The sequence below is a fragment of the Xyrauchen texanus genome, chromosome 7 (genome assembly GCF_025860055.1).
Source record: "Xyrauchen texanus isolate HMW12.3.18 chromosome 7, RBS_HiC_50CHRs, whole genome shotgun sequence".
Classification (NCBI taxonomy): Eukaryota; Metazoa; Chordata; class Actinopteri; order Cypriniformes; family Catostomidae; genus Xyrauchen; species Xyrauchen texanus.
Genome location: NC_068282.1, coordinates 17596203 through 17622250, shown reverse-complemented (window position 1 = coordinate 17622250; position 26048 = coordinate 17596203). Strand labels below are relative to the sequence as shown.

Below are 26048 nucleotides of genomic sequence, written 5' to 3'. Positions count from 1 at the left end.
TTTAGGATAATAAATGGAGTGGAGGTGGACATTTTAAAGGCAGACTAACAGGTCTTTGAGGGTCAGAATTCTAGCTAATAGACAGGTGTTCAAATACTTATTTGCAGCTGTATCATACAAATAAATAGTTAAAAAATCATATATTGTGATTTCTGGATTTTCTTTTTTAGATTATGTCTCTCACAGTGGACATGCACCTACGATGACAATTTCAGACCCCTCCATGTTTTCCAAGTGGGAGAACTTGCAAAATAGCAGGGTGTTCAAATACTTATTTTCCTCACTGTATATATTAACTGAGCAAATAAAGAAATGTCCCTTTTTCAGGACACTGTATTTTAAAGATAATTTTGTAAAAATCCAAATAACTTTACAGATCTTTATTGTAAAGGATTTTAAAAAAATGTACATGCTTGAACCATAAACAAATAATGAACATGCACCAGTGGAACAGCCATTAAGACACTAACAGCTTACAGACTATAAGCAATTAAGGTTATAAAAACGTATGACACTAAAGAGACCTTTCTACTGACTCCGAAAAACACCAATAGAAAGATGCCCAGGGTCCCTGGAGGCATAAGGATTGCAGATGTGGCCAGGGCAATAAATTGCAACAGGCCCGGACTGGCCATCGGGAGCACCGGGACAATTCCCGTTGGCCTGGCGACTAAGTTGGCCTGCTGCCAGCCAGGGTTATTATTTTTTTTTTATTATTATTATTATTATTATTTTATATTACTACCTTTACCAGTGATCATTTTTGAATTCGTCATTCAATAAAATTATTATTAATATTAATAACAATAAAAAACAATAAAAAATCATGAATCTGTTAGTCTTGACTGGCAAGGCTACGATTCGACTTTACGCCTCAGACAAACGGTTAAACAGAAAATGCGATGATGGAGAGAAAACGGACAGGTGGAGCAGAGAGGGAAAGGACAAAAAAAAAAAAGAAAGCACTCCAAGAAGAAGCAGCAAAATGTTGCAAAATGACCTGTTCAGGGCTTCAAGTGCAGGTCAGTTTCATCTGTAAATACTGTACTTTTTTCTTCGTTAACTTAGTATTGAACTGCTAGCAAATGTAAGCGGTAGCGCCCGTCTAACGTTACATTCGTGGAGAAATCAAAACAAATGAGTGCACACAGAAAACTCACAGAAGAAATGTACTGAGGTAAAAATTGTAATTGTTGTTTTTTTTATTTATAACATATGATTTAGTTTAACATAACACAACTAAGGGAGCTGTTTTGCTGAATATTATCACGATTGAAAATGTTACATTGAATTTATTGTTCAATAAACAAGTAGCGTAGTTAATATTTATTATTAAGTTACTTACATTTTAGACACAAACCATATTAACTGTTTTTATTCTATTTCACCGACTAAAATAGCTCCAAAGGAAAGCTACAGCAGCGCGGTGTTTTGTTACTGAATAATTCAGCGTTTTGAACGAATCTTTTGTATGAATGACTCACTAATTAAGACGGTCACTTGCCGCCACTTATTGGCGGTTTAGTTTAATGTTGAAGTATTGCATTTTTTTTATATTCAAACATTTATTTAAAACATTAATCTCATAACATTATTTATTGCAGTTGTAATTGCAGTGCACAGGACATTATGTGCAGACCCATTTGATATTAGGACTGCTTTACTTCTAGGTTGGTTGTTTATGTTTTTATGTTATGGTCATACTGTGAAATAAATGTAATTTGGGGGGGAACGACAAGGTTGTCCGTGTTTCTAAATTTTATTTGGGTGCATAGGATGGCCTGGATGGGTGTAGGATTTCCCGGCCTGAAATTGTGTCCCAGTCCGGCCCTGAATTGCAATGTCTATACTGTGACACAGGGAGACAGGAAGGAACAACACCTGCTCAGAATCGGTATATCACATCTGCGGGACAGGTACAGGATGGCAACAACAACTGCCCGAGTTACACCAGGAACGCACAATCCCTCCATCAGTGCTCAGACTGTCTGCAATAGGCTGAAAGAGGCTGGACTGGGGGCTTGTAGGCCTGTTGTAAGGCAGGTCCTTACCAGACATCACCGGCAACAACATCGCCTATGGCCACAAACCCACCTTGCACAATTGAAAATTGGCCCCGTTCACTTCTATTGTAAGTGGCTCACTGGAACCCAGATATTTGCTTTATTTTAAAGGAAATGAGGTACAAGTAGCATTTTTGTGGTAATCAAGATTATGCCCCAAACACTGTAGATTGAGATTAACGTTAACCTTGAATATTCCTTATATCGGCCTCTTATTTTTGTGGATACAGTTTTAAAAATTAACCACAGTCATCAAGTCTAACTTAAGGAGGCATATATTGAATGGGGTAGTACTTCTATCTCTAAAATATCTGAGAGGTAGGCAATCAGTATTTGGTTTATAAGGTTTCATCTAATTTTATTGGCTATCTGATGAGCAGTGCCCACAGTAGCTGCTGATTATTTGAAAAAGCAGCCCACTAGGGAGGCATCGATTTGAGGCTCACCATGGAGAATAGTTCAATAAATGCTGAGAACAACAGCATATGCAGTCAATAAAAAAATATATATATATATATATATATATATATATATATATATATATATATATATATATATATATATATATATACCTCAATTATAGATTTTGTGTCATTCATGCAAAAACAGATCATAGTTACCATAGAAACATATTATTTTGGGGGAAATGAAGAGTTTTGTGTAGAGCATTTATTACGGCAACTCTGCTCATTAGCACCAATACTCATAACCAACAAGACTGTCAGCAAAATCAAAAGAATATGCATCTGATCTGCCTTGAAATGACAGTGGATCTAAACTACATTCAGATCGCTGAGGAAAGCTGTGACATGCTCCAGTTTTTCTTTAATGCTGTTCTTTGATACGTATGTCATTCTTGCCATTAGCAAGCTTATTTTGTTATGCTGCTCCTGCATCTCTACCAAAGTTTACTTTCATCAAGGTCACTCATTGCGTCAATATGACCTTAACAGTTAGTGTTTGCATTTCAGCCAAGATTGCTTTGTGAATCTGTAAAAAATGCAATACAGGCTTTGCAAGAAGCTGTATTGGAGGATAAAGGTGCGTACACACTGCCAGCGACATCGCGCGCGACAGCGACTCAATATCATTCATTTTCAATGAGAGCACAGCGACTTCCGGCGACACGAGCTGTCGCGACCGTTGGCGCTAGATGTGGGCGTGTCCAGCGACGCGACAAAGTTGAGAAAAGTTCAACTTTGGAGCGACTAACGGAAGCGACAGCCAATAGGAGAGACGACGGGAGAGCTCACGTGATCCTTCTCTCTCTCTCGCTCTCTCAGCTCCTGCAGTAACGGAAAGATGGATGAAAGGCGAATTCTTGCTGTTAGAAATTTTCCAGTGCTCTATGATATGTCTCTTCCCACGTTCAAGGACATTTTTAAGAAAAATACTGCGTGGAAAGGTGTATCTGAGATCGCGGGGATTTTGTGGACCCAGATTAAGGCAGTGGCAACTACACTGCACCCAACAACAAACCTGCAACTCGAAATTAAGCGTAGTGACATATTTCACAAGCAAATAGTATAGCCAATCACAATAGACTTAAAGGTACATTGGTAAAAAGATTAAAAGGGGGAACATTTTAATGCAAAAAGTCTAAGAAATGACCCCCTTAATGTTTATGCAATTTCATAAGCCATCAAAAAAATGCCAAAATGACATTTTCATGGGCCATGTTGTTTAAATGTTATATACCAGGGTTCCTCAATAGGCGGCCTGCAGGCCACATCCGGGCCACGAGAGACAAACGTTTGGCCCACGCTAAAGGCCTGTTCACAAGAAATCAGTGACAATTTTGCGAGACAAACTTAAGACAAAAGGTCTATACACATTATTTTGCAACGCGGAAGTAAACAGCGGCCCCATTTCCGGCGAATGTGTAAAAGTTCCATTGTTATTGACTGCAATGTAAATAAATAGAAGGATAATAATACCAGAATTTCGTGAATTTATAAACTATCACACAACTACAGGATGTACAGCAGAATGTTGGCCTAATGTCTTATAATTGTCTAACTTCAGCATTTATATTAAAAAAGTAATTAAATCATTCACTTGCTGTGTAATGTATTGAAGAGAATATAAAACCTGCTTCTTACTTTACAGAGATCGTGACAATGCGTTTCTTGTCTCCATTTAAACCATTTATATGTACCTGCATGACCTCCGATGATGCCCTTATTTGTTTATTTCCAATATGGAATGATAATAAAGAGAGAATGTTCTCTGAAAAGAACGAGTAAAATGCATTTATTAATTTGCCAAGATGAAACGAGATGCCTTTTTGGTGCAAAGAAAGTTAAAACAGCATTTGCCCAGCAGCTATCTTCTCTCAGCTGGTTGAGTAAATTTTGTGGAGGCATGCCAGAGGGCTCAGAGTCCTGTCAGCACAGGTCTGGTCTTTCATTAGGCAAAATGCGATATATGCGTTCCAAACCAACGAGTTTATGAAAATCGTAATTACTGACCAGGGGTGCCCAAAGAAAAAGAATATGGCATTGATGCAGCTCTTCGTTTTTAATTATTCTTTTTATTTTAACATTTTCTGTTGTATTTTTTGTATTACAAACTATAAACAGATAGCTGAAAGTTTTTTAATAACCTCAAGATACAATGCAATATTTCGGCAGGTTCTTAATCAATCATATTTTGGAGTCAACGAAATTAATAGGCCTCTCAATTTTTTAATTTGCAGAAATGTGCTTCGTATCTTATAATTCCTTTCACAATGTAATGCATTCAGCCTTAATCCATCACCTCTTAAGAAAAGAAAAAGTTAAATTCAAGTTTTTGATTTCACAACAGGAAAACAGTTTTAATGTCAAATAAAAGTAGGCTAAATGCATTAACTACGCAAAATACAGCATTGTTTATTTCAATAATACTGTTACATTTGGTAGTCTCAATAAATGGTACTGAGTGAAATCCAAGACAATGTGTAGCCTAGGTCAATGATAAGAAATATCTCCTGTCACAAAACAAAACAATATCCAACTTGATAGTATTACGTCATGACATTGTATCTTCATCTCTCCAAAACTACGTAAAACTGCACAGAACTACCGTGTGTTCAATGAGGACATGCGTTTTCTTAAAGAGACAGTAACCATGATTTAAGAGACTCGTGCTTTTAGTCGTTAAGCTGATATTTTATCCAAAACATACATAATTATATTGAAATCAAATATGTGCATTTGTGCAAGTATAGGACACTTGATGATTTTAATTTTAGAGTAATGTGCTTTGCAGAATAAATATTTAATTTTAAAATAATACAGTTTGATGTATGCAACGTTTTCATACATTTTGTTCCACTGCCCTTAATCAACTTTGATTTTTAGCCATTCCTATGAAAACGTTTGGGCACCCCTAGGGACTGTTCCATAAAAGCCGCTTAGAAAAGCGGGGATTAAAGTCCAAAACCTGACTTGAATGAGCCGAGCTATACATCCGCGCTTAAATTGGTTCCATAACAGTAAGTTGAGGATCATGTGATCTTACTAATTTGAGTCAGGTTTAAATAGTCTAGATAATTGCGCGTGCACGCCATTGTTTAAAAGTCCTGAAAAGTCGAGCATGTGTCAATCGATTTACTGTGGGCTACCATGGCAACAAAAGGAAAAGATAGAGCAGCGATGTTCACGGCAACAGAACAGCGTTTGCTATTGGAAACATATGAAGAATTTAAAGATGTCATCACCAAAAAAGGCAATACAGCGGCAATAAATAAAGCAAGAGAGAAAGGTTGGCAGGAAATTGCTGATCGTCTCAATGCGTAAGTAGCGGTGTAAACTATCTAAAATACTTTATCAACATTGAATGTGTGTCACAATACATTGCAAAGTTTGTGTGTGAATAACAGTAACGTTAATTGCTTTCACACAGCAGCAACTTAAGTGAAGGAAAAAGAACCTGGCAACAGGTGAAAATAAAATATAAAAATATAGTTCAGAATGGTAAGTAAATCTAATGGTATGTACATATGTAATCAATGCCAGCTTGAAGTTACAACTATTCAGGGTTTTTTTTTATTTTATTTTTTTTTAATTGCAGCGACCAAAAAGAAGACTGAGGTTGCTGGCACTGGGGGAGGGCACCAGCCAGCTTCACTCCTGCAGAGGAGCTGGCTTTGGAAATTAATAAAGGGAGGCCCGTCCTTGAGGGAATAGAGGGGGGGGGGACATCATCGTGTGTGTGTGTGTGTGTGTGTGTGTGTGTGTGTGTGTGTGTGTGTGTGTGTGTGTGTGTGTGTGTGTGTGTGTGTGTGTGTGTGTGTGTGTGTGTGTGTGTGTGTGTGTGTGTGTGTGTGTGTGTGTGTGTGTGTGTGTGTGTGTGTGTGTGTGTGTGTGTGTGTGTGTGTGTGTGTGTGTGTGTGTGTGTGTGTGTGTGTGTGTGTGTGTGTGTGTGTGTGATCATTATTCCTTCTTATAGCAGTAGTGTCACGTAGAGGTACTTGTGCTATTGTAATGGTGCATTTTGGTAAAAAAATATTTTTTCTATCAAGATTCTGTATGCATTATGGATCCACCAGACATCATGTTGCCTGTGAGTATGAGACCTTTTAAATCAGTCATGTAAGCTAATGAGTTTAACTGAGTTTAATCAGTGGTAACAGGGAGAAGGCCCATCAGTTGAGGAGGATGAGGAGACTGTGTCTGTATGTTCAAGGAGGCCTGAGGTACTCACAGGTTCCATGCTATACTGTATTGAATATTAAAAAGTGTACTTGTGTGATAAAATGATCATAATGTGTTTTCAGGATGCTGACACTGTTCTAGAGCCCTCTCAGTCTGGGACCACATGTGACAAAGTGAGTATTAAGAAATGAAAACAATGTGACAAGAGTATTCAATGAAATAACTTAAATCTATGTTGCTACAGAACCCAGAAAACATAAAAGGAGTGTATAAACGCTACCTCCTTAAACAAATGGAAGCGATTGATATCGACATCCAGTATAAAAAACTGAAGATGAGGAAGTTGGAGCTGGAAATTCAACAGCTACAGAAAAATGCAAGTAGAACTACCATTTTTAAAAAAGGAAAAGGGGGAAAAAAAAACATTACCTTTTTGATCACTTTCCACAACATTTATTTGTGTGTTTTCACCCCTAACAGGCAGATTCACTCTGAATAAAGACAAGTCACATTAAATACTTTGACTTCTGTGTGTTTGTTCAACTAAGGAGAAAGTTGAGGGGCCAGTGGAAAATTTTAAAGGCTACACATGGTTTAGACCATATTAAGCAAAATAATTATTTGCATATGTGTCTCATAAGTCTGCCTGTTTCGTTTTCTTCCAATACTGCTTCATTGCCCCAGTCTTCCTCTTCAACAATCCTTGATTGCCCCTCTCTCTCCTCAGACAAGCAATGTTATGGAGCACTACACAAGCAACTACAATGTCACATGCCCTAGCTGGAGTCACTCTGAGGTGCTTCAGGCACTGAAACCTTGACTTTATCAGCCCAAATGCCATCTCTATACAACCTCTTGTGCATGCATGGGCAATGTTGTAGCGGTGCTGTGCCTCTGTCTGGGGCTCCTGATGGGGAGTCAAGAGGTAAGGCGGGCATGGGTATCCCTTGTCTCCCAGCAAAACTCCTGAGAATTCTCCTGCATCGACAGAATGAATATATATAGATATATAATGTAGTTTTTTTTTTCTTTCTTTTTTTAAGACTTTTTGCGATTTAAGTGATTACTAGCATACCTCTTGCTAGTTGCTGGTAGAGACATGAGGCTCTAAAGATTCTGGAGTCATGCACAGAGCCTGGCCATTTGGCCTCTACATTTGTGATGATGCAATCTGCATTACTAATCATCTAAAATAAATTAAACCTGTAGGTCACTACATTTTAATTGCAATGAACTAAACACTGGTGCCCAGCTTAGTACAGAACACTCAGTGCTAGAGCATAGCCTTCGATATCATCTCAGTGGGACCGTACCTGTACATTGATGCTGTGTACTGATTTCCTATTCACAAAGTCCGCTTCATGTGGACCAGACGGACACTTAATACGCACATGGGTGCAGTCCAATTAGTGTTAATTTTGTCACCTATTTTTAATTTAGTCTTAGTCTTAGTCTTGTGCCAAATGTCCTTGTTAGTTTTAGTCATATTTAGTCATTCACATATCTTTTTTTTGTTAGTCGTTTTAGTACTAAAGTCTGCATTTAGTCTAGTTTAGTCAAAAGAATTTAAGGTATCTTAGTCAGGTTTAGTCTAAAGTCTCATTTTAGTCTAGTTTTAGTCAAAAGAGAATTTAAGGTATCTTAGTCAAGGTTTAGTCGACTAAAGTCTGCATTTAGTCTAGTTTAGTCAAAGAGAATTTAAGTATCTTAGTCAAGGTTTAGTCTAAAGTCTGCATTTTAGTCTAGTTTTAGTCAAAAGAGAATTTAAGGTATCTTAGTCAAGGTTTAGTCGACTAAAAGTCTCGTCGTTTTAGTCAAAAGAGAATTTAAGGTATCTTAGTCAAGGTTTAGTCGACTAAGGTCTCGTCATTTTAGTCAAAAGAAAACTCAATATATCTTAGTCAAGTGTAAGTCAAAACATTTGTCTTTTTTAAAATAAATTATTTCTGAGATTAATTCTGAGATAACCATTTCAGTCAAATAGTGTTTAACACATCTCAAATATTGGTTAAATGTCATAATTACCTGACAAAATACACTTGTTGAATGATTTTTGTTGAATTCACTTTGTTAAAAGTGTCCGGTTTTCTGATTTAAGAGACACATTCACAAATGATGAACTTGTTCTTTAGATTATTTTATTTTGAACCAACACAATTCAAAAGCTGGGGCCCAACAGACTCAGACTGACAAATTACAAAGATTTTTAAAGCTGTTTTTGGTTGCCTTTTGTCTCATTTTTCTATTCAGAGTGTACGCTTTAGATGTCGCTTAAGGTTGGTGGTGTTTTTCCCCGATATTTTTTGTCCGCAGTGCTTCCCGTCAGTTATAATGACACACTCTGACTTTTTGTCAATGTCATTGTTGTGTTCTTGCTCCATGTAGTTTCGTGTTGCATCCACAGGCTGGCAGCAACAGGAGTATGAGACCTGTAACCGTCACTTGAGCAACAGCGCGAACTCATTCGGAATATTTTGAAGGCTCGTAACAATATTCTATCTCATGATGAAAAAGTCGAGACGATTGTTGACGAAAATGAAGATAGATTTTATCTTCGCTTTTATTTTATGTAAAACATTTTAGTCTCGTCTTTTTTCGTCAACAATAATGCATGTTAATTTAGTCTTAGTCAGCGTTTTTGGACATTGGTGCAGTCTCGTCATCGTCTCGTTTTAGTCATGGAAAAAAAAGGTCGTTGACGAACATATTTAGTCTCGTCTCGTCTGACGAAATTAACACTAAGTCCAATGCACCGATAACATTTGGGAAACCTAGGAAAATTATTTGTTTGTTTTAAATATGTCCCATGTAAAATCAACAGTCAAGAAATATTTCCATGTTTTATAGTTATTTGAACTTACCAGCTATTCCATAAAAGGCATGTTTAATGGTACGAATAGCTTTGTGGCCAGGGAATGTGATGAACACATTGAGTAGTCTTTTTAAAGAAAGGTACACAGTTCGTACAGAGCGGCAAACTGATGCTTTGCTGATATTCTCTGCATCTCCAACTGTGTTCAAAAATGTTCCACTGGCAAAAAAGCGAAGTGTGGGACTGTGAGCGCTCTGTTGCGGCGTGTATTATTTGCAATGTGTGGGTTTAGTAATCTACAAATATATGCAATGCCATCTCTTGAGAACCTATATCGCTCATACAGGTAGCTGTCATTAAAAGCCAACGGGTCTGACCTGTCTCTGAAAGTTCTCTCTCTTAGAAATGCCCTCCGCAAGACTATAGCTCCCTCATCCACCACCTCATCTATGAAAGGACACGCCATGGTTAAGTTTGGAAACGAGTTCAGCTCCCTATTTATATACTTTTAATTAATTACCAAACTCATTAACCAAACTCACCAATTAAACACACAAGTTTTGAACATTTCTTAGTGTATTTCTACCTTATTTCTTACATTTATTAGTAAAGTACATTTCCTGATTTATTTAAAAAACAAATTTTATTAATAGTGGTTAAGTAAAATAAAATGACATCGAAATACCAGCAGGTGAGTATAAATGGTATGCGCGTTAAGCCTGAACTCAGACTTAGCCTGATAGTTAGCCTGCCCCGGACCAGGTTAATTTGCCAGCATAAGTTGCCGGGGTAACTGAGTTTGAACTTTTTTAAGTTTGATTTATGAAACCGAATCTACCAAAAATAAGCCTGACTAACCGAAATAAGCCTGGCTTATACTCTAATCTTGGTTTATGGAACAGCCCCCCGGTCTATACACAGTTCGGAAAAAACAAAAACAAAACTTCATTTCGTGCCGGTACAGTACACGGCGCTGTTGCTGTTCTACAAACATTTATAACAGTCTCGTGACCTGCTCATGCTTGCTGTCAGTGCTAGAGATGAATATATTGAATGCTGTTAAAGTATTTATTTACCTAATTTGGCATAAATGTTTCAATATACTCTTTCCATGTTGTTGATGCATTCTAAGGAGTATATCATCTGTGTTTTTATGCAAGTGAGATGAGTAAAGAGCACTGTTGCATAAATATATGTCACATTTATATTTACACATGTATGTTGCTATGATTATATTCCAAAAGTTATATGCCAACTACTCTTTTTTTAATGTCTGGAGAATATAACACAAGGCAATGTGATAAATACATGTGGAATAGTGGACATAAAGAATAACATTGTACAGAACAAATATGATGCATTGCCTAGTATTCAAAATAATTTATAAGAAAATATTGGCTCACAGTCTTTTCTTCATTGAAATTATTGCAATACTTTGTTATATTATCCTTAAGAACAATACTAATACAAATAGGTCTAACACTTGAATCAGCAATTAGGGAAAGTGCACGGAGTAGATCCTGTTTGGAGATGAGCAGGAACAGTTGACACATGAAGGACATGGAGATCCAGATTGTTGTATTAAAGTTTTTTTTCCCCCAGCAGGCAAAGTTGTGTAGTTTTGTGTACCTGTATACCCAAACAAAATGTTCATAATTATTTGAATAAATGAAACAGTCTACTAATACTGAGAAAAATAACTAAGACTTTTCTGACTCTTAATAATAGAAACAACAATATAAATAATAATAATAACAATAATAATAGCAGCAGCACAAACACTTTGTCATTACATCGTAATAGACTTTGTATTGTTGACAGAATTTTGCCCTTGGTGAAAACACAAATTGGGGAACCCTGTTATAGACAATAAATTGGGAGGCACTACAGCCAAAGAGTTGCATTGTTTCAGTTTTGAACCAACGTGGATCGCATCTGTAGCTAATGATATTCTGGCTGGAAGCAGGCCGAGCGTGCTTGAAGCCACGTGTTGCCCAGGTATGGCTAATTGCGAGACACCAGGTCCATGAGATCTCAGATAAGTGCAGAGCTCTTAAAATTAAATTATTTAAATTAAACAGGAAGGTATAACAACAGATCCTCCTTCTAAATCAATTACTGTATAACAAGTAGTATAAGGAAATGAAGTGATTCCACAAGGATGTGCTATTCCACATGTTTTTGCACCATGCCATGCTCAACTGTTTGAACAGCTGTTGAACATGGCATGACTGGACACATGTTGGGACACTACAACTTACTTTTAGTCCTCAGTCCACTAGATGACAGCATTTTCAAAATTATGACGTTTCAGTTTCAGTATCCTACATTCAAATGAATTGGTAGGTTAGAAACTGTGCAGATTGCATTTTACATCAGCAAATATTTAGTGTACTTTAGTTCTAGAAATACGCTTTCAAAAAGTTGTCATTTATGCAAGTATTCAAAAAGAACCATGGTACAGCGTCATTTATAAGGAGTATATATGATCTAATGTAGAATATATGATCTGATTTTCAGTTGTATGACCTTTACAAAAACAAAAACTGTCCTGGGTTAATACACAACATATTAACAGTTTTTGGAAAGGTCGTATGACTGAAAAACAGAGGAAAATGTGGTTTAGTGGGCTGCTAGCTGTAAAGGGAAAATTGGTCATCACCTGTTGTGTACGTGCACAAAAATGTTAGGTTGTGCACCAAAAAAATAAGGAATACACAAAAGACAGTGCTCAGTTTTGAGCATGGTATCTACAATGTAAGTAGTTTGACAGATGTTCCAAGCCCTTCAGGACAACCAAAAATAAAAGGCTACAGTCAAATCTAGGCTTCAATATTGATACATCTGAATTGAATTTGTTGACCTGATAGGGTTCATCCGTATAACTGCAAAGGATCAGTTGTGTGACCAATAAGGGTCTTCCAGGATCACGATTTATTTTGACTATAGAACTATTCCGAATTATTGAAAATATGATTAAAAAATATTTCCTTGGGTAAGAAAAAGTCCTTCGGTTTGCTTACTGTGGGAAAAAAGGTGACGTAATTAAGGTACGCAAGCTTAAAGATTTTTCAGTACTTTGTAGTAACAGAATAGATATCATTTATTTAACAAATTTGGCAGGTGGATATATTGAACAATTGATTTTCAAAAACAGTAACTTGGCTTGCCCTGCTGATGTATTAAGATCTTAGTGAAGAAGAAATTAAATACTTTTTTGATCTTTTGCAAATGTAATTTTCATTGTAGGGTCATTACTGTAACAACAGTGCAAATTGTGAGGCACTTCATGTTCTCAAACATTAAAACATCTTTGTTGTATGATAACCCACATTTACACTCATGAAGACACCTACTGACTGAGTTCTGCATTAAATCAAGACTTGACCACTGCAGTCCTATTTCTGTATGGGTGTTATGTCCTCCTGAACAGTGTTGACACTATATAGATCATTCCGCCGTTGCACAGTGATTGGGATCTGCTGACGCACATCAGCCAAATACTGCAGGTCTACAAGCAGAAGACGAACAACATGAGTGAAGGTACTCAAGATATCAGAACTATTTCAACATGTTGAATAGGAACGTACAAAGAAAATTAAGTTCAAAACTCACCTATGTCGGCATACATTACAACCTCCTCTGACCCAGCTTTGGTAATAACCTCACCCCTGCACGAAAATAGGACACAATTACCATGCATGTATAGGCATGTATAGCCTATCATTAACACAGCATAAAGCACTTACCAAGGATTAACAACAGAGCTGTGACCCCAGGCTACATAGCTGGCAGTCTCATCCCTTGCTGGCGAAGCAGTGGCCACATAAACCTGATTATCTATTGCTCTGTCATAGGGAAACAAACAATTTTACAGGCAGCCTTTAATACAGAAAATCTCAGTTACTACACAGGGTCCAGGATACTGACCTTCCCCTTTGCAACAGCTCCCAGTGAGCTGGCCCTGTAGTCATATTGAAGGCACCAGGATATACCAAAAGCTGGCAACCTATACAGAGAATGAAATGAGGTAATCATACCAAGCATTCCTAAATTACATTTTAGAAACACTCTAGACATAAGCAATGCAAAATCCTCTTACCTTTCTTAGCATAGATCTGTGCAAGCTCTGCAAATCGAATGTCATAACAAATTCCCACACCTACTTTACAAAATGCTGCACAAAAAACAGGCACATATAGTATTAATCTTAAATAAGCACAAATATAAAGTTAACTTCATGGTGAAGACTTCAACAAAAATTACTCACGGGTATCAAACGTTGACAAACTGTTTCCTGGATTTAGTGTTTCTGATTCCTGAAAGCGTATCTTCCCAGGAACATCAATATCAAACAGATGAATCTGCAGGAATATTACAGTAAGTTTGATAACTGCCTGCAGTTGTTCTCTCTTTAACAAACGATTCAGTATTTCACTATAGGAAATGCCTCCAGCGTGACGATCATGGAAGTAATTAATAACACCACGTCTGCCCAATGACAGACAAGTCACAACAGTAATCAGGAAGCGCTCCCTTCCTGACATAAATCACTGTCACTGCGACAGTCAACCACATTGTGAGATATATCACTTCTGTTTTCAAAGAACCAGGGTTACATGTAACCTAACATATACTGGCAGTATATTCTTTCTATTTGTCCTGCCTATATAATTATGATGATGATGAAAGAATTGTGCAAAACCATTAAAGCTGATGTAACTTTTTCAGTGTTAAAATATTTTCTCCTATCCCAGCTTAATATGCAGACAGCCATAAGTAATCCATTCATTAGGTTAATTTTCTTGAAAACACTGTGTCTCAGTGGCACTATGAAAATTCCTTTTTTCCTTTTTGTTTTGTGTGACCTGTCTCGAGACAGACAATAACATTGACTCAACCAATGGTACGAGTTGGGGGCAGGACTATCTGTTTGTTCGATCAACGGCAGGAGGCGGCGTATTCTGAAAGCTGTTTTGATAAAACAATGTTTATTTTTGCACATGCACTTATTAGTCGGCCGACACATAGTCGGCGCCACCCTGATCGCCACATGCATCAAGATGTCTTGAAGGAGGGGAGAGGACGCTGGCGCGTTTTTTGGCTGCCGCTTCTCCCTCCGGGAAATCAAAACAAACCTTCTTATTGAATTAAAACTACCTCAGCACTTACCTGGACCTTTTCGCCTGCACGTCTCTGCTACCGAAGGACCCGACCCAGTTTGGTTTGGCTGCGTTTAGGGACTACAGATCGTATAGTTGGCAACGCCGCTGGATCGATCGGGTTAACACCCGCGCTTTCGGGCGGCTACGCAAACTTCTCCTGCCCAAGACGACTCAATCTTTCCTCCCGGACGATGCAGTACCTGGTCCTAGTTCTTTTTCTGCTCTTCATCCTGCCTCCTTGGTTGCCAAAATCCACTAACAACTTCATGGTTTTCCGGTACTCAGCCAAACAGCTACTCCAGCTAAACTGTTATCCATCGGCTACTCCGGAGCTCATCGCTGAAATAAAAACCTTCGGACTACTTCAACGCCACCGTTACATCCACAGAGGCTCCCGTAGAAACTTAATACACATATCCACGGGAATGACAGCTCGGCGCAACACTTCCTCACTGCTTCTCTTCTCGTCCGGCATCAAAACAGCAACGCACAACGTCATCAGAGCCAACGTAACGTGAACCATTTCAACCTCCGGTCAGTTCCCATTTCCGCATCATCCCTTTCAAAACAAAAGTCTCTCAAGCTTGGACTACTGAACATAAGATCCCTTAACAATAAAAGCATCATTCTCAACAAATTCATCCTGGACTCACAATTAGATTTAATCTGTTTAACTGAAACCTGGCAAATACCTCATGACTATTTCTCCCTCAACCAAGCCACCCCCACTGGATTCTCATATATGGACCAACCTCGTCCTGAAGGCAGGGGTGGTGGTATTGCTGTCATCCACAGACAAACTCTCAAGCTTCGCCCTCTCCCCATCCCATCGGTTCCCTCTTTTGAACACCTCTCATTTAAACTCTTAGGCCCCACTCCTCTGACTATTTCAACAATTTATCGTCCTCCCAAACCAAATCCTTCCTTCCTGTCAGATTTCTCAGAATTTATAACTCAACTCTGCACAACTTCATTAACCATATTACTCGTAGATGACTTCAATTTCCATATCGACTCTTCCACCTCCAAACCCACCATGGATTTCCTGGACATTATACACAGTTTTAACTTCACACAACATGTCGATTTCCCCACCCGCACCCGTGGACACACTTTGGACTTGGTCTGCTCAACTGGACTTAATATTGACACTCTCACACACACAGACCTGGCCATATCTGATCATCTCGCCATAACATTTCATATCAACCTCCCCAGCCCTCACTTCAAGCAGACACGCACCATATCTTACCGAAATCTAAAGTCCCTCTGTCTCACCGCCTTTTCCTCCCATATCACAAACAAAATTTCCATACCCAGCATCCCTGAAAACTCAACCACCGCCGACCTAGTAGCTCACTACAATTGCACACTCACATCCAGCCTCAATACTCTCGCACCAGTGAAAACTGCAACAGTTATTTTTTCCCGCTCTGCTCCCTGGTTCACTCCTGAACTGCACAAACTCAAAAAAGAACGCAGACAACTGGAACGCCTACATAAGAAAACTGGACTCACTGTACACCTACAAGCCTATAAGGATCACAGCCATCATTATAGATCAGCGCTCACATCAGCCCGCACAGCATTTTACTCTGAGATCATTCACTCTGGATCCTCCAACCCTCGGACTCTGTTTGCCACAGTTAATAAATTACTCAAACCCATTGACAACATCACTCGCTTATTCACCATGGACAAATGCAATAATTTCATCGACTTCTTTAAATATAAAATCGATAGCATTCACCAAGAACTCTCTGTGAACATTTCACCCAGCACAGACCCTCAATTTGACTCATCCATTCCATTTCACATCATTCTCCCCTCCCTATCAGTCATTAAAGAAACCGATATCACTAACCACTTCAACAAAATCCACCTCACAACCTGCCCACTGGACCCCATTCCATCTGCACTGGTCAAGCACTGCCTCCCCTGCCTCAGCCCACTCATCATGGCTATCATCAACTCCTCTCTCACCTCTGGAACAGTTCCTTCTTCCTTCAAAGTTGCAGCCATCACACCAATACTTAAAAAACCTGGCCTGGATCCTGACAACCCCAACAACTTCCGCCCCATCTCTAACCTACCTTTTCTGTCTAAAATCCTGGAACGCTCGGTCGCCTCTCAACTAAAACACCACCTCCTATCAAATCAGCTCTACGAAACCTTTCAGTCTGGATTCCGTACTCATCACTCTACAGAAACTACACTACTCAAAGTAACAAATGACCTCCTGCTCACCTCTGACTCTGGTTCCCTCTCCATCCTCCTCCTACTTGACCTCTCTGCCGCCTTCGACACCATTGACCACTCCATCCTTTTACAATGCCTACAACATCTTGGCATCTCTGGCTCAGCTCTCTCCTGGTTCACCTCCTACCTTACCAACAGATCTCAATTCATATCCATCAACAACTGTACGTCTCACACCATACCTGTCAATCACGGAGTCCCTCAAGGCTCGGTGCTAGGTCCCCTTCTGTTTATCCTGTACATGCTTCCCCTTGGACTTATCATTCATAAGCATGGATTAAAATTCCATAGTTACGCAGACGACACACAACTATACCTTAGCACCAGATCCATCACTCCTGCCACAGTATTAACCGTCACAACCTGCCTCTCTGCAATAAAATACTGGATGAACGCCAACTTCCTTAAACTAAATTGCAATAAATCGGAAATCATCGTCATTGGTCCCAAATCACTCCTCCCCTCCTCCCAAGACTTCACTCTCTCCGTCGATGGCCATACAGTTACCACCTCTCCCCAGATCCGAAATCTTGGTTTCATTTTTGACCCCACACTCACATTTAAGTCCCATATCCGTCATATCACCAAAACTGCCTTTTTCCACCTACGTAATATTGCTCGTCTACGCCCTACCCTCTCCACGTCTACTGCGGAAACTCTCATTCATGCATTCATTACATCAAGACTCGACTACTGCAATAGTCTCCTATATGGTCTCCCATCCTCTGATATAAAAAAACTGCAATACGTTCAAAACTCTGCTGCCCGCCTCCTCACCCACACCCGCTCCAGAGACCACATCACCCCCGTCCTTCAACAGCTTCACTGGCTCCCTGTACAACAGCGCATCCATTACAAAGTTCTGCTCATCACTTACAAAGCCCTCAATAACTTGGCACCTCCATATCTCACAGACCTCTTACAGCATCACCGCCCCTCCCGACGCCTCCGTTCTGCTGACTTAGGCCTTCTCAAACCCATCACCAAATCAATACACCCATAACTTTGGGTGACCGAGCATTCGCCATCGCTGCCCCCACCCTTTGGAACTCACTACCCATCCACATCAGAAACTCGGACTCACTGACCACCTACAAAAAACTGCTCAAAACCCATCTATTTCACCTTGCCTACAATCTATAATACCACTCTCACCATTGATTGTTTCATTTGTAAAGCGTCTTTGAGTTCCTTGGAAAGCGCTATATAAGACTTATGTATTATTATTATTACTACTTCTGTTTGGTAGTGCAGAAATCCCATACGTCAGCTTTAATACAAGGAATAAATAAAAACATTTAAAAAAATTACACAATGTCATATATACAGAGCTTGACATTAACACCCACCAAATACGAGAAGAAACCAGCCGTGGCAGGTAACTTTTAGGCTAGTTGCATATTAGTTTTATAACAAATCCTATAGTTAATATTTAGAAAGACTATCTACATTGGCTGAACCACAGTAATGAGGACTCATCCATGATCTTACCTGAAGTTATAGCCTTATTACAAATGCCCCTGTTAAACAAATCAAGAGCGATGGTAAACTTTCATAAGGGCAAGTCCTGTACAATTTTAAATGAAGTGATATAAAGTCTGGACTTTCATGATTTATGGACACATTTTTGACAAAGTTTTCATCCTGTTCTGACCTACTCATGTTCTGACTGGTCATGTTTGCTTTTAGATATGATGAGTTAGAGATGACTTCAATCATTAAGCCTGTGTCCTGCTAAACTGATTTTTTTCTTGTTCAACTAAAATGTACAAACAACTGCATGCAGTTACCTTTACCACTTTTTGTAAGGCAGGGAATTGTGGCTAGTGAAAATGAAATGACTTTAGAACACCACTAGCCATAGTGACCTATGAGCCCAAAAGTTAATGTCAAGCCCTGCATATACATACATACATACATACATACATACATACATACATAAATTGTTTTTTGTGATTATCTCTGTGTATTGCAATAGTTTTTTATTTTCGTGGTTTAATCATGATGACCATCTTTGTGTCATGGCGCACAACAAATTTTGGTTATACAGCAATTTACGGAAATCTCAATATCTCAGCTCAGGATGGTCCAAGCTCCTTGGAACAAAAACTGATCTCTAGAGCACATTACAAGGTACATGTACATATATAAAAATGAGGGGAATTTTTTAATTGCACTTTCTCGCCTTCTCGAAAATAAGAGAATTTTTAAACCTGAAATGTTATGCATGCACACTATACTTAACTAGGTACCCCCTAAAAAATTAAGACTGAGACTCAAAACCTTCCTATTATAAATTTACTTAAAAATCTTGAGCATTACATTATGACTTAAGTTCTAAGTCTAAAGAGCAAACATGTGCCAAATGTTTATATATGTACATGCACCTGGTAATGTGCTCAAAAGATCTGTTTTTGTTCCAAGGAGCTTGGACCATCCTGAGCCGAGATATTGAGGTTTCTGTAAAAAGTTGAATAACCAAAATGTTTGTTCCATGACACAAAGATGGTTGTGGTTAAACAAAGTAAAATAAAAAATGTTGGTTTTGCAATACAAATACATACAGGTAATCAACCTGTATTGGACCACTTGAGATGGAGTGACCCCTTTTTGATTCTTGTGTGATCTTCTGAAATGACACTGTAAAGGTATTATGGTATATTTTCTAAGAATCTTAATCAATATTATGTGTAACCAGAAGAAGGTAACCATTGTAATGTTATTATAAGTTAAAAGGAGAAAACACAGAAGTATCTCATGGATATCTGCTAGCATGTGAAGAAAAGGAGCAGATGCTTGTCTGTGTGACCTTTGCTAACCCATAATAGAGAAACAGATGTGTAGTGGTATATATATTTTTTTAAATAGATAAGTGGAGGACTTTCCACCATTAGATAAAAACCAGATGGCCTTGGAAATAATGGTGGCGAGCAGAAAGAATGTAAAGTGTGGGCCCATTGGTCAGAGATAGTGGACTTGAGAGATTCATGGCTCCAAGAGAGATAACTAAAGGGTATATAACAGAGAACTTGGAACTGCATATTCAGAATGGACAGCTGGCCTTCTCGGGTTTATTGGTTGCTCAATAAACTTCAACTTTGGTATTTGGAACCCTGGACTCTGAGAGTTTTCTTGCAAACTTAGAGAGATTCTTTAAAGATTTTCCACAACAGTATAAATGGAAAGGAGGTGGCGAGAACCGGCTTGGCAATATAAATAGTATTTATTGAAGAACTGAACCAAAACACAAACACACACAGGTGTCGGACAGCTGCCTGTAAATATCTCTCTCTGTCACACCGCCGTCTCTGGTCAGCCTTTATCCCTCTCAGAGGCTTCATTAGCCTGATAAGGGGCCGGGTGTGTAGCATCACGACCCGGCCCTCCGCCCTGCTACAGACACTAACCTTCCTGTGTTTAATAAGCAGCTTTCCATCAGGTCCAAAAACTGAGCAGGTGTTATAGAGATTCCCTCCATCCTCCTCAGGAATGGAGCCTACAGCATACACACACAATATTGTTAGGCACATGTAAATAAATGACTCAATTGCTGGTGCTTCAATAACACCAAAGGTGATGCTTTATGCCTGAAGGTCTTACCACCCACTAAATAGATCCCACATTCCTTGGCTGCCTCTGACAACATCTGTGTGGATTCTCCTGGGATCTTTTCGGCATACTCTGCAAAGAATCCGGTTCCATAAGGAGAGTTAAAACATTCCTAAAAACAAACATATTCAATGTATTAATGCATTTATTGAAGTACAGGATAGAAGCATATTTTCTGCTTTGAATGAACATGAAATAGATCATCAATAATCAGCAATATGGACTTTAATGTACCATCCAAACACATACACTATGCAATACTGGTGAACGATCGTATAACATAATTTGTACTGCTTAACCTAGACTAGACAATGTAATACTCACAGGTAAGACTACAACTTTTGCACCTTGGCCTGCAGCCTCTTTCACAAGTTTGTGTGCTCTTCCAAGGTTTTCAGCCTTAATCTTTGACACGTGCATCTGCACCACGGCCAGACGAAACTCTAAAGTGTAGAAGAACATGTTTGTTCATTACCTGCGGCAGGATCAATGATTCACAACACTTTCAACCGGCACTCTTCTTGTATGGACTTTGTTTTGGGACTCACTGTACTTTTGTATACGAGGTCAGAGTTGCTTTCGAAACATATTCAAAATTTAACACTTTTTCAGTCAAAACATAATCAACATCGTTTAAATAATTGTTTTGCTTGTAGTTTCGTTGCTATTTCTGGTGATTGAAGTCAAAAACGCAGTCAAAACATAATCAAAACGATACTTGTTTATAGTGTCAATGCAACCTCAAATCAGACAGTGTGAACTGCTCAATGCAAAATTAAAATGAAGGGTGTTAATGAGCTAGTGATGACTGACTAGAAATCTTTTAAATAGTAAAGAATAATCACAGTTGAATTGATTAAGATACATAATAAAATTATACCCACTTGACATTGCTTTAAAAATACCAGACATTGATATCGTGTACAGACACAGATGCACACCAGCAAGCATGCATAAAACGCCAATGAGAGAAGCGTAAATTATCCGCCCACTAAAGTACATTCAAATTAAAAGTCCTCGGTCAGACTATGTTTTAGAGCACCTTTATTGTTCCTTCTACGGATGAAAAATATATACGATACTAAGCCTAAATATAAATAAATTAAAACAATCTAAATAAAGAAAAATAATTCCGTGAAGTACTAAATTAATACCCCTTCTAACCAACAGGTGGCAATATTGAGTATTCGTTGATTTAAACACAAGCGAGGAAGACGCATCAAAACACAGTGAAACTGAAACGTAGTATTAGTTCTACGATAATCTTTCTCTGGGTCGTGTTTAGGTCTGTTGCTTAGCATGTTTCTGAGGAAAACTTTAAATGTAACATGATTTGGAATTTGATTATACTATACATTAAATAGAGCAGATGGGTCTTACCAACCTAAATGCCCTGACCAAGCATGCGTTTCTATGCAGATTTGCATGGAGAAGTTTATGCTCAAAACATGTTGTAGGGAGGTGCTACATGAACATTTCCAAATGTAAACCCACCAGCTTTCATCGAGTGGGTACCATGTTACCATGCACAAAACAAAGTTTAAAGACTGGGTTCGCAGTGCCATTTGAGTCTTGTCTGCCAGCAAAGGCTTTCTCTTTGACAGCTTGCTTGTTCAAGAGCAAAAATCACAGCACAGATGATGAAAGCTTAGATGAAGATGAAATTGATGAGGCAGAAATTGAGGAGCTGTTCCAGCAGCAGATCCCCACAGGTATCTTTGGAGACCACAGAATCTTCATTGTTCATCCTGATGTGAAATGGGGCAGCAAAAAGCAATATTTGACCACAGGTAAATCTCTACTATTTACACTGATTTAAAATGTGTAATTTAAAGGCATAGTTAACCCCAAAATGAAAACTGTCAGAATTTCCTGACACTCATGCTGCTCCAATCCAATATGATTTTGTTTTTTATTGAACACAAAAGGAGTTGGTAGGCAGAATATTAGCCTCAGTTACCATTCACTTTCATTGTATGAAATAAATGTGCAATGAAAGTACTTGTTTGTGTTCAACAGAAGAAAGGAATATAGGCAGTGAATGATGACAGTTTCATTTTTGGATGAACTATCCCTTTAAAATCTATAGGAAGACCCATACATCCTTAAATATAAACAATTAATCTGTAGGTATGATCCTGTAATATATTGCATAAGACAGAGTTGTTTCGTTTAACAGCGGCACTTCAAATGGAAGAGGCTGTTGGTCTGGTGAATACCTTACAGAACTGGAGTGTTGTTGACAAGATCATCCTCTCCACCAAGATGCCAGAGAAGAGGAAAATTTTCGGCAAGGGAAACTTCCAGACTCTAACAGGTAATTTACAGTTCTATTCAATGAACTGCATGTTTTAGAAACAAATAAATATAATTTTTTCTCTGCTCTGACACATTGCAAAGAGAAAATCAGAACAACAGCTGGGGTTACAGCTGTCTTTGTGAATGTGGAGCGTCTTTCACCGTCATCTGAAGTAAGTGACAGCACTCAGAATACAATACTGTTACAGCTTAAATGTTCATTTCGAAGGCTTCTCAACCAACAAGTCATGCATATAACTATCTGATAAAATCGGTCTTGACTCTCATGATGCCAGTAGAAAGTGTCTTTAAAATTGAATTTACTAATATTATATTTCACATACCCTTGTAAACTGTTCTGGGGAACGTGCAATGACAAGCTCTAAAAATAATTGCGTAGTGTTTTACTTTTGTTTCAGCGAGAGCTGCAGGAAGCCTGGGGAGTAATGGTTCTTGATCGATACTCGATTGTTCTACATATTTTCCGCTGTAATGCTAGAACAAAAGAGGCGAAACTGCAAATCTCTTTGGCAGAGATTCCCTTGTTCAGGTAATGAGAGTTGTGCACTTAACTTCTTAAATATATTGTTTCTTGATGAAGTCAAAAGTCATTTCTTATTGTTGCTTGGCTTGTAACAAAATGAAAGGTGATTCCCAATTTTATTTTGCCCAGGTACAAACTCGCTGAACACTTATTAGGAACACCTGTACACCTACTTATTCATGCAATTATCTAATGAGCCAATTGTGTTGCAGCAGTGCAATGCATAAAATCAGGCAGATAGGGTCAGGAGCTTCAGTTACTGTTCACATCAACCAGCAGAATGGGAAAAATGTGATCTCAGTGATCTTGAGCATAGCATGATTGTTGGTGTCAGAGGTGCCATTTCTGTGACTGCTGATCTCCTGGGATTCACAACAATGTGTAGTTTTCTCAGAATGGTGCCAAAAACAAAACAATTCAGTGAGCGACAGTTCTGCGGTCAGAAACACCTTGTTGATGAGTGAGGTCAACAGAGAATGGCCAGACTGGTTCAAGCTGACAGAAAGGCTATGGTAACTCAGATATCCCCTCTGCACAATTCTAGTGAGCAGAATAGCATTTCAGTACAACACGTCGAACATTGAGGTGGATGGGCTACAACAGCAGAACACTTTGGACACATAATTAGGAACATAATGTTTCTAATAAAGTGCTCAGTGAGAATAAATCACTAAACCCTCTATTGGACATTAATTTATTGTTTAAAATAATGTCTAACAAAATCATATTGTTTTTCCATTTGAACACAAAAGATCACACCTGAGAAATGAAGTAGCAAACTTAGACCAGCAAGGTGGCGGTTCAAAGTACATTATGGGCTCAGGTAAGTAAAAGTTAAATGGGCTTTCCATGCAGGAAATAGTCATTAAAGCACAAGTAAAGCACACTACAAGCTCTAAACTTGCTTTACCATATGTGGAAATGTTGCCATCTAAATATGTAAAAAAAATAAAAATAATACTGTCTCTTCATTACTCTTCATAACAATGGATGCCTCACTTTAGACTCTGTTGTCTGCAGGTGAAACTTTGTATGAAGTGCAGCAGAGGATGTTGAAGGAACGAGAGCTAAAGATTAGATCAGCCCTGGAGCGACTAAGGAGGAAGAGGCATCTGCTCCGTTCCCAACGCAAACATAAAGATTTTCCAATAATCTCTGTCATGGGCTACACTAACTGTGGTGAGGTTTGGAGAAGAATTAACCAATCAAACTATGACATCATATTAGTTTTAGCAATGATCAAAATCAAATTAAAAGTGATTTTTCTAAAGGTAAAACGACTCTGATCAAAGCCCTGACTGGTGATGCTGGGCTCCAACCTAAAGACCAGCTGTTTGCCACCCTGGATGTTACAGTACATGCAGGACAGATGCCAAGTCACATGACTGTACTGTACGTAGACACCATTGGTTTTTTGTCCCAGCTCCCTCACAACCTTATTGACTCTTTCTCTGCCACACTGGAGGATGTGGCACATTCAGTATGTATCCAGAGACCATGAAGTTTTTTAATTATTTGCAATATTTAGAAAAGTTTAACACCCTTCCTTTTTGCAGGACCTTATCGTTCATGTGAGAGACATTAGTCATCCGGAGACTGTGAATCAAAAAGTCAATGTACTTAATGTTCTAAAGAATCTTCAGATCCCTGAAAGGCTCTTGAACTCTATAATAGAGGTGCACAATAAGATTGACCTCATAGAAGGGTGAGACAGCTTACCTAGCAGCCTACCTGCTTTTTGAATGCATTTAATTTGAAAACAAATAGTAAAACAAAAAAAAGCATCACTATTATTATTATTATTATTGCTCATACTACCTGATGAAATTTTATTCAGAAAATGTAAAAATCTCATTATAATTATACTTTTGTCTGTTAATCTACAGATATGAAACATGTGAACCTGAGGTTATCCCAATATCAGCACTGAAACAACATGGACTGGACATATTGAAAGAAAAGATTGAAGAAGCTGTTGTTAAAGCGACTGGAAAACTAATTATGAGCCTCAAGGTGCAGCTCAACAGCCCTCAATTAGCGTAAGTTTTGGGTAAAAAAATTAACAGGGGAATAAATGTGTATTATATCCATAGACTTCTCAATGTGGTGCCCTTTGCCCTTCACAGTTGGCTGTATAAGGAGGCGACAGTTCAGGCGGTGGATGATGTTGGAGATGACTGCACTGCCAACGTCAAGGTCATCATTAGCGAAGCTACATATGGCCGCTACAGGAAACAGTTTCAGGTCACCTAGCACCAGATGGCCCCAGAACTACATCATCCAGAATAATTAAGATGCTGTGCTAGTGTCTTGATCAAGCACTCACTGCAATATTTGTGTGTAAATATTTATTTGTTAATAATGCTCTGTGTATTTCAAATGCCTCAATGTTAGCAAACAATAAAATAAGACATTGAGGACTCAAGTGAGCTTGTGTAAATGTAAACAATATTATAAAATATGCATAATGTCTCTCTTTCAAACATCTCATATATACCCCAATAAACCCTGGCCAAAAGTTTTTTAAAAAGCTGCTTAATTCATCAAGAAAAAGGCATATGTAAACACACTGAGGATTAAATACTGTGCAACATCAAAATGTAGGCCACATAAAAACTGCATATACTGTAATGTGCTAAGCCTGTGGACAGCTTTTGC

General features: G+C 38.5%; 2 protein-coding genes across 2 annotated transcripts; one reads left to right on the top strand and one right to left on the bottom strand.

Moving 5' to 3' along the window:
* Positions 1-8847: 8847 nt before the first annotated feature.
* On the bottom strand, positions 8848-21527 carry nit2 (nitrilase family, member 2). The gene is made up of 11 exons (XM_052130120.1): positions 21433-21527; positions 20873-20991; positions 20540-20660; positions 20347-20435; positions 13786-13879; positions 13618-13692; positions 13446-13524; positions 13265-13363; positions 13131-13186; positions 12872-13026; positions 8848-11144 (listed from the first exon to the last, which is right to left on the bottom strand). Exons 1-10 carry the CDS (start codon positions 21497-21499, stop codon positions 12914-12916), a joined length of 912 nt encoding a protein of 303 aa, XP_051986080.1. The 5' UTR covers positions 21500-21527; the 3' UTR covers positions 8848-11144; positions 12872-12913.
* Positions 21528-21619: 92 nt separating this feature from the next.
* Positions 21620-25662, top strand: gtpbp6 (GTP binding protein 6 (putative)). Its single transcript, XM_052130117.1, has 10 exons — positions 21620-22338; positions 22728-22865; positions 22949-23019; positions 23266-23396; positions 24143-24213; positions 24411-24569; positions 24662-24870; positions 24947-25095; positions 25277-25429; positions 25517-25662. Exons 1-10 carry the CDS (start codon positions 21918-21920, stop codon positions 25641-25643), a joined length of 1629 nt encoding a protein of 542 aa, XP_051986077.1. The 5' UTR covers positions 21620-21917; the 3' UTR covers positions 25644-25662.
* Positions 25663-26048: the final 386 nt, after the last annotated feature.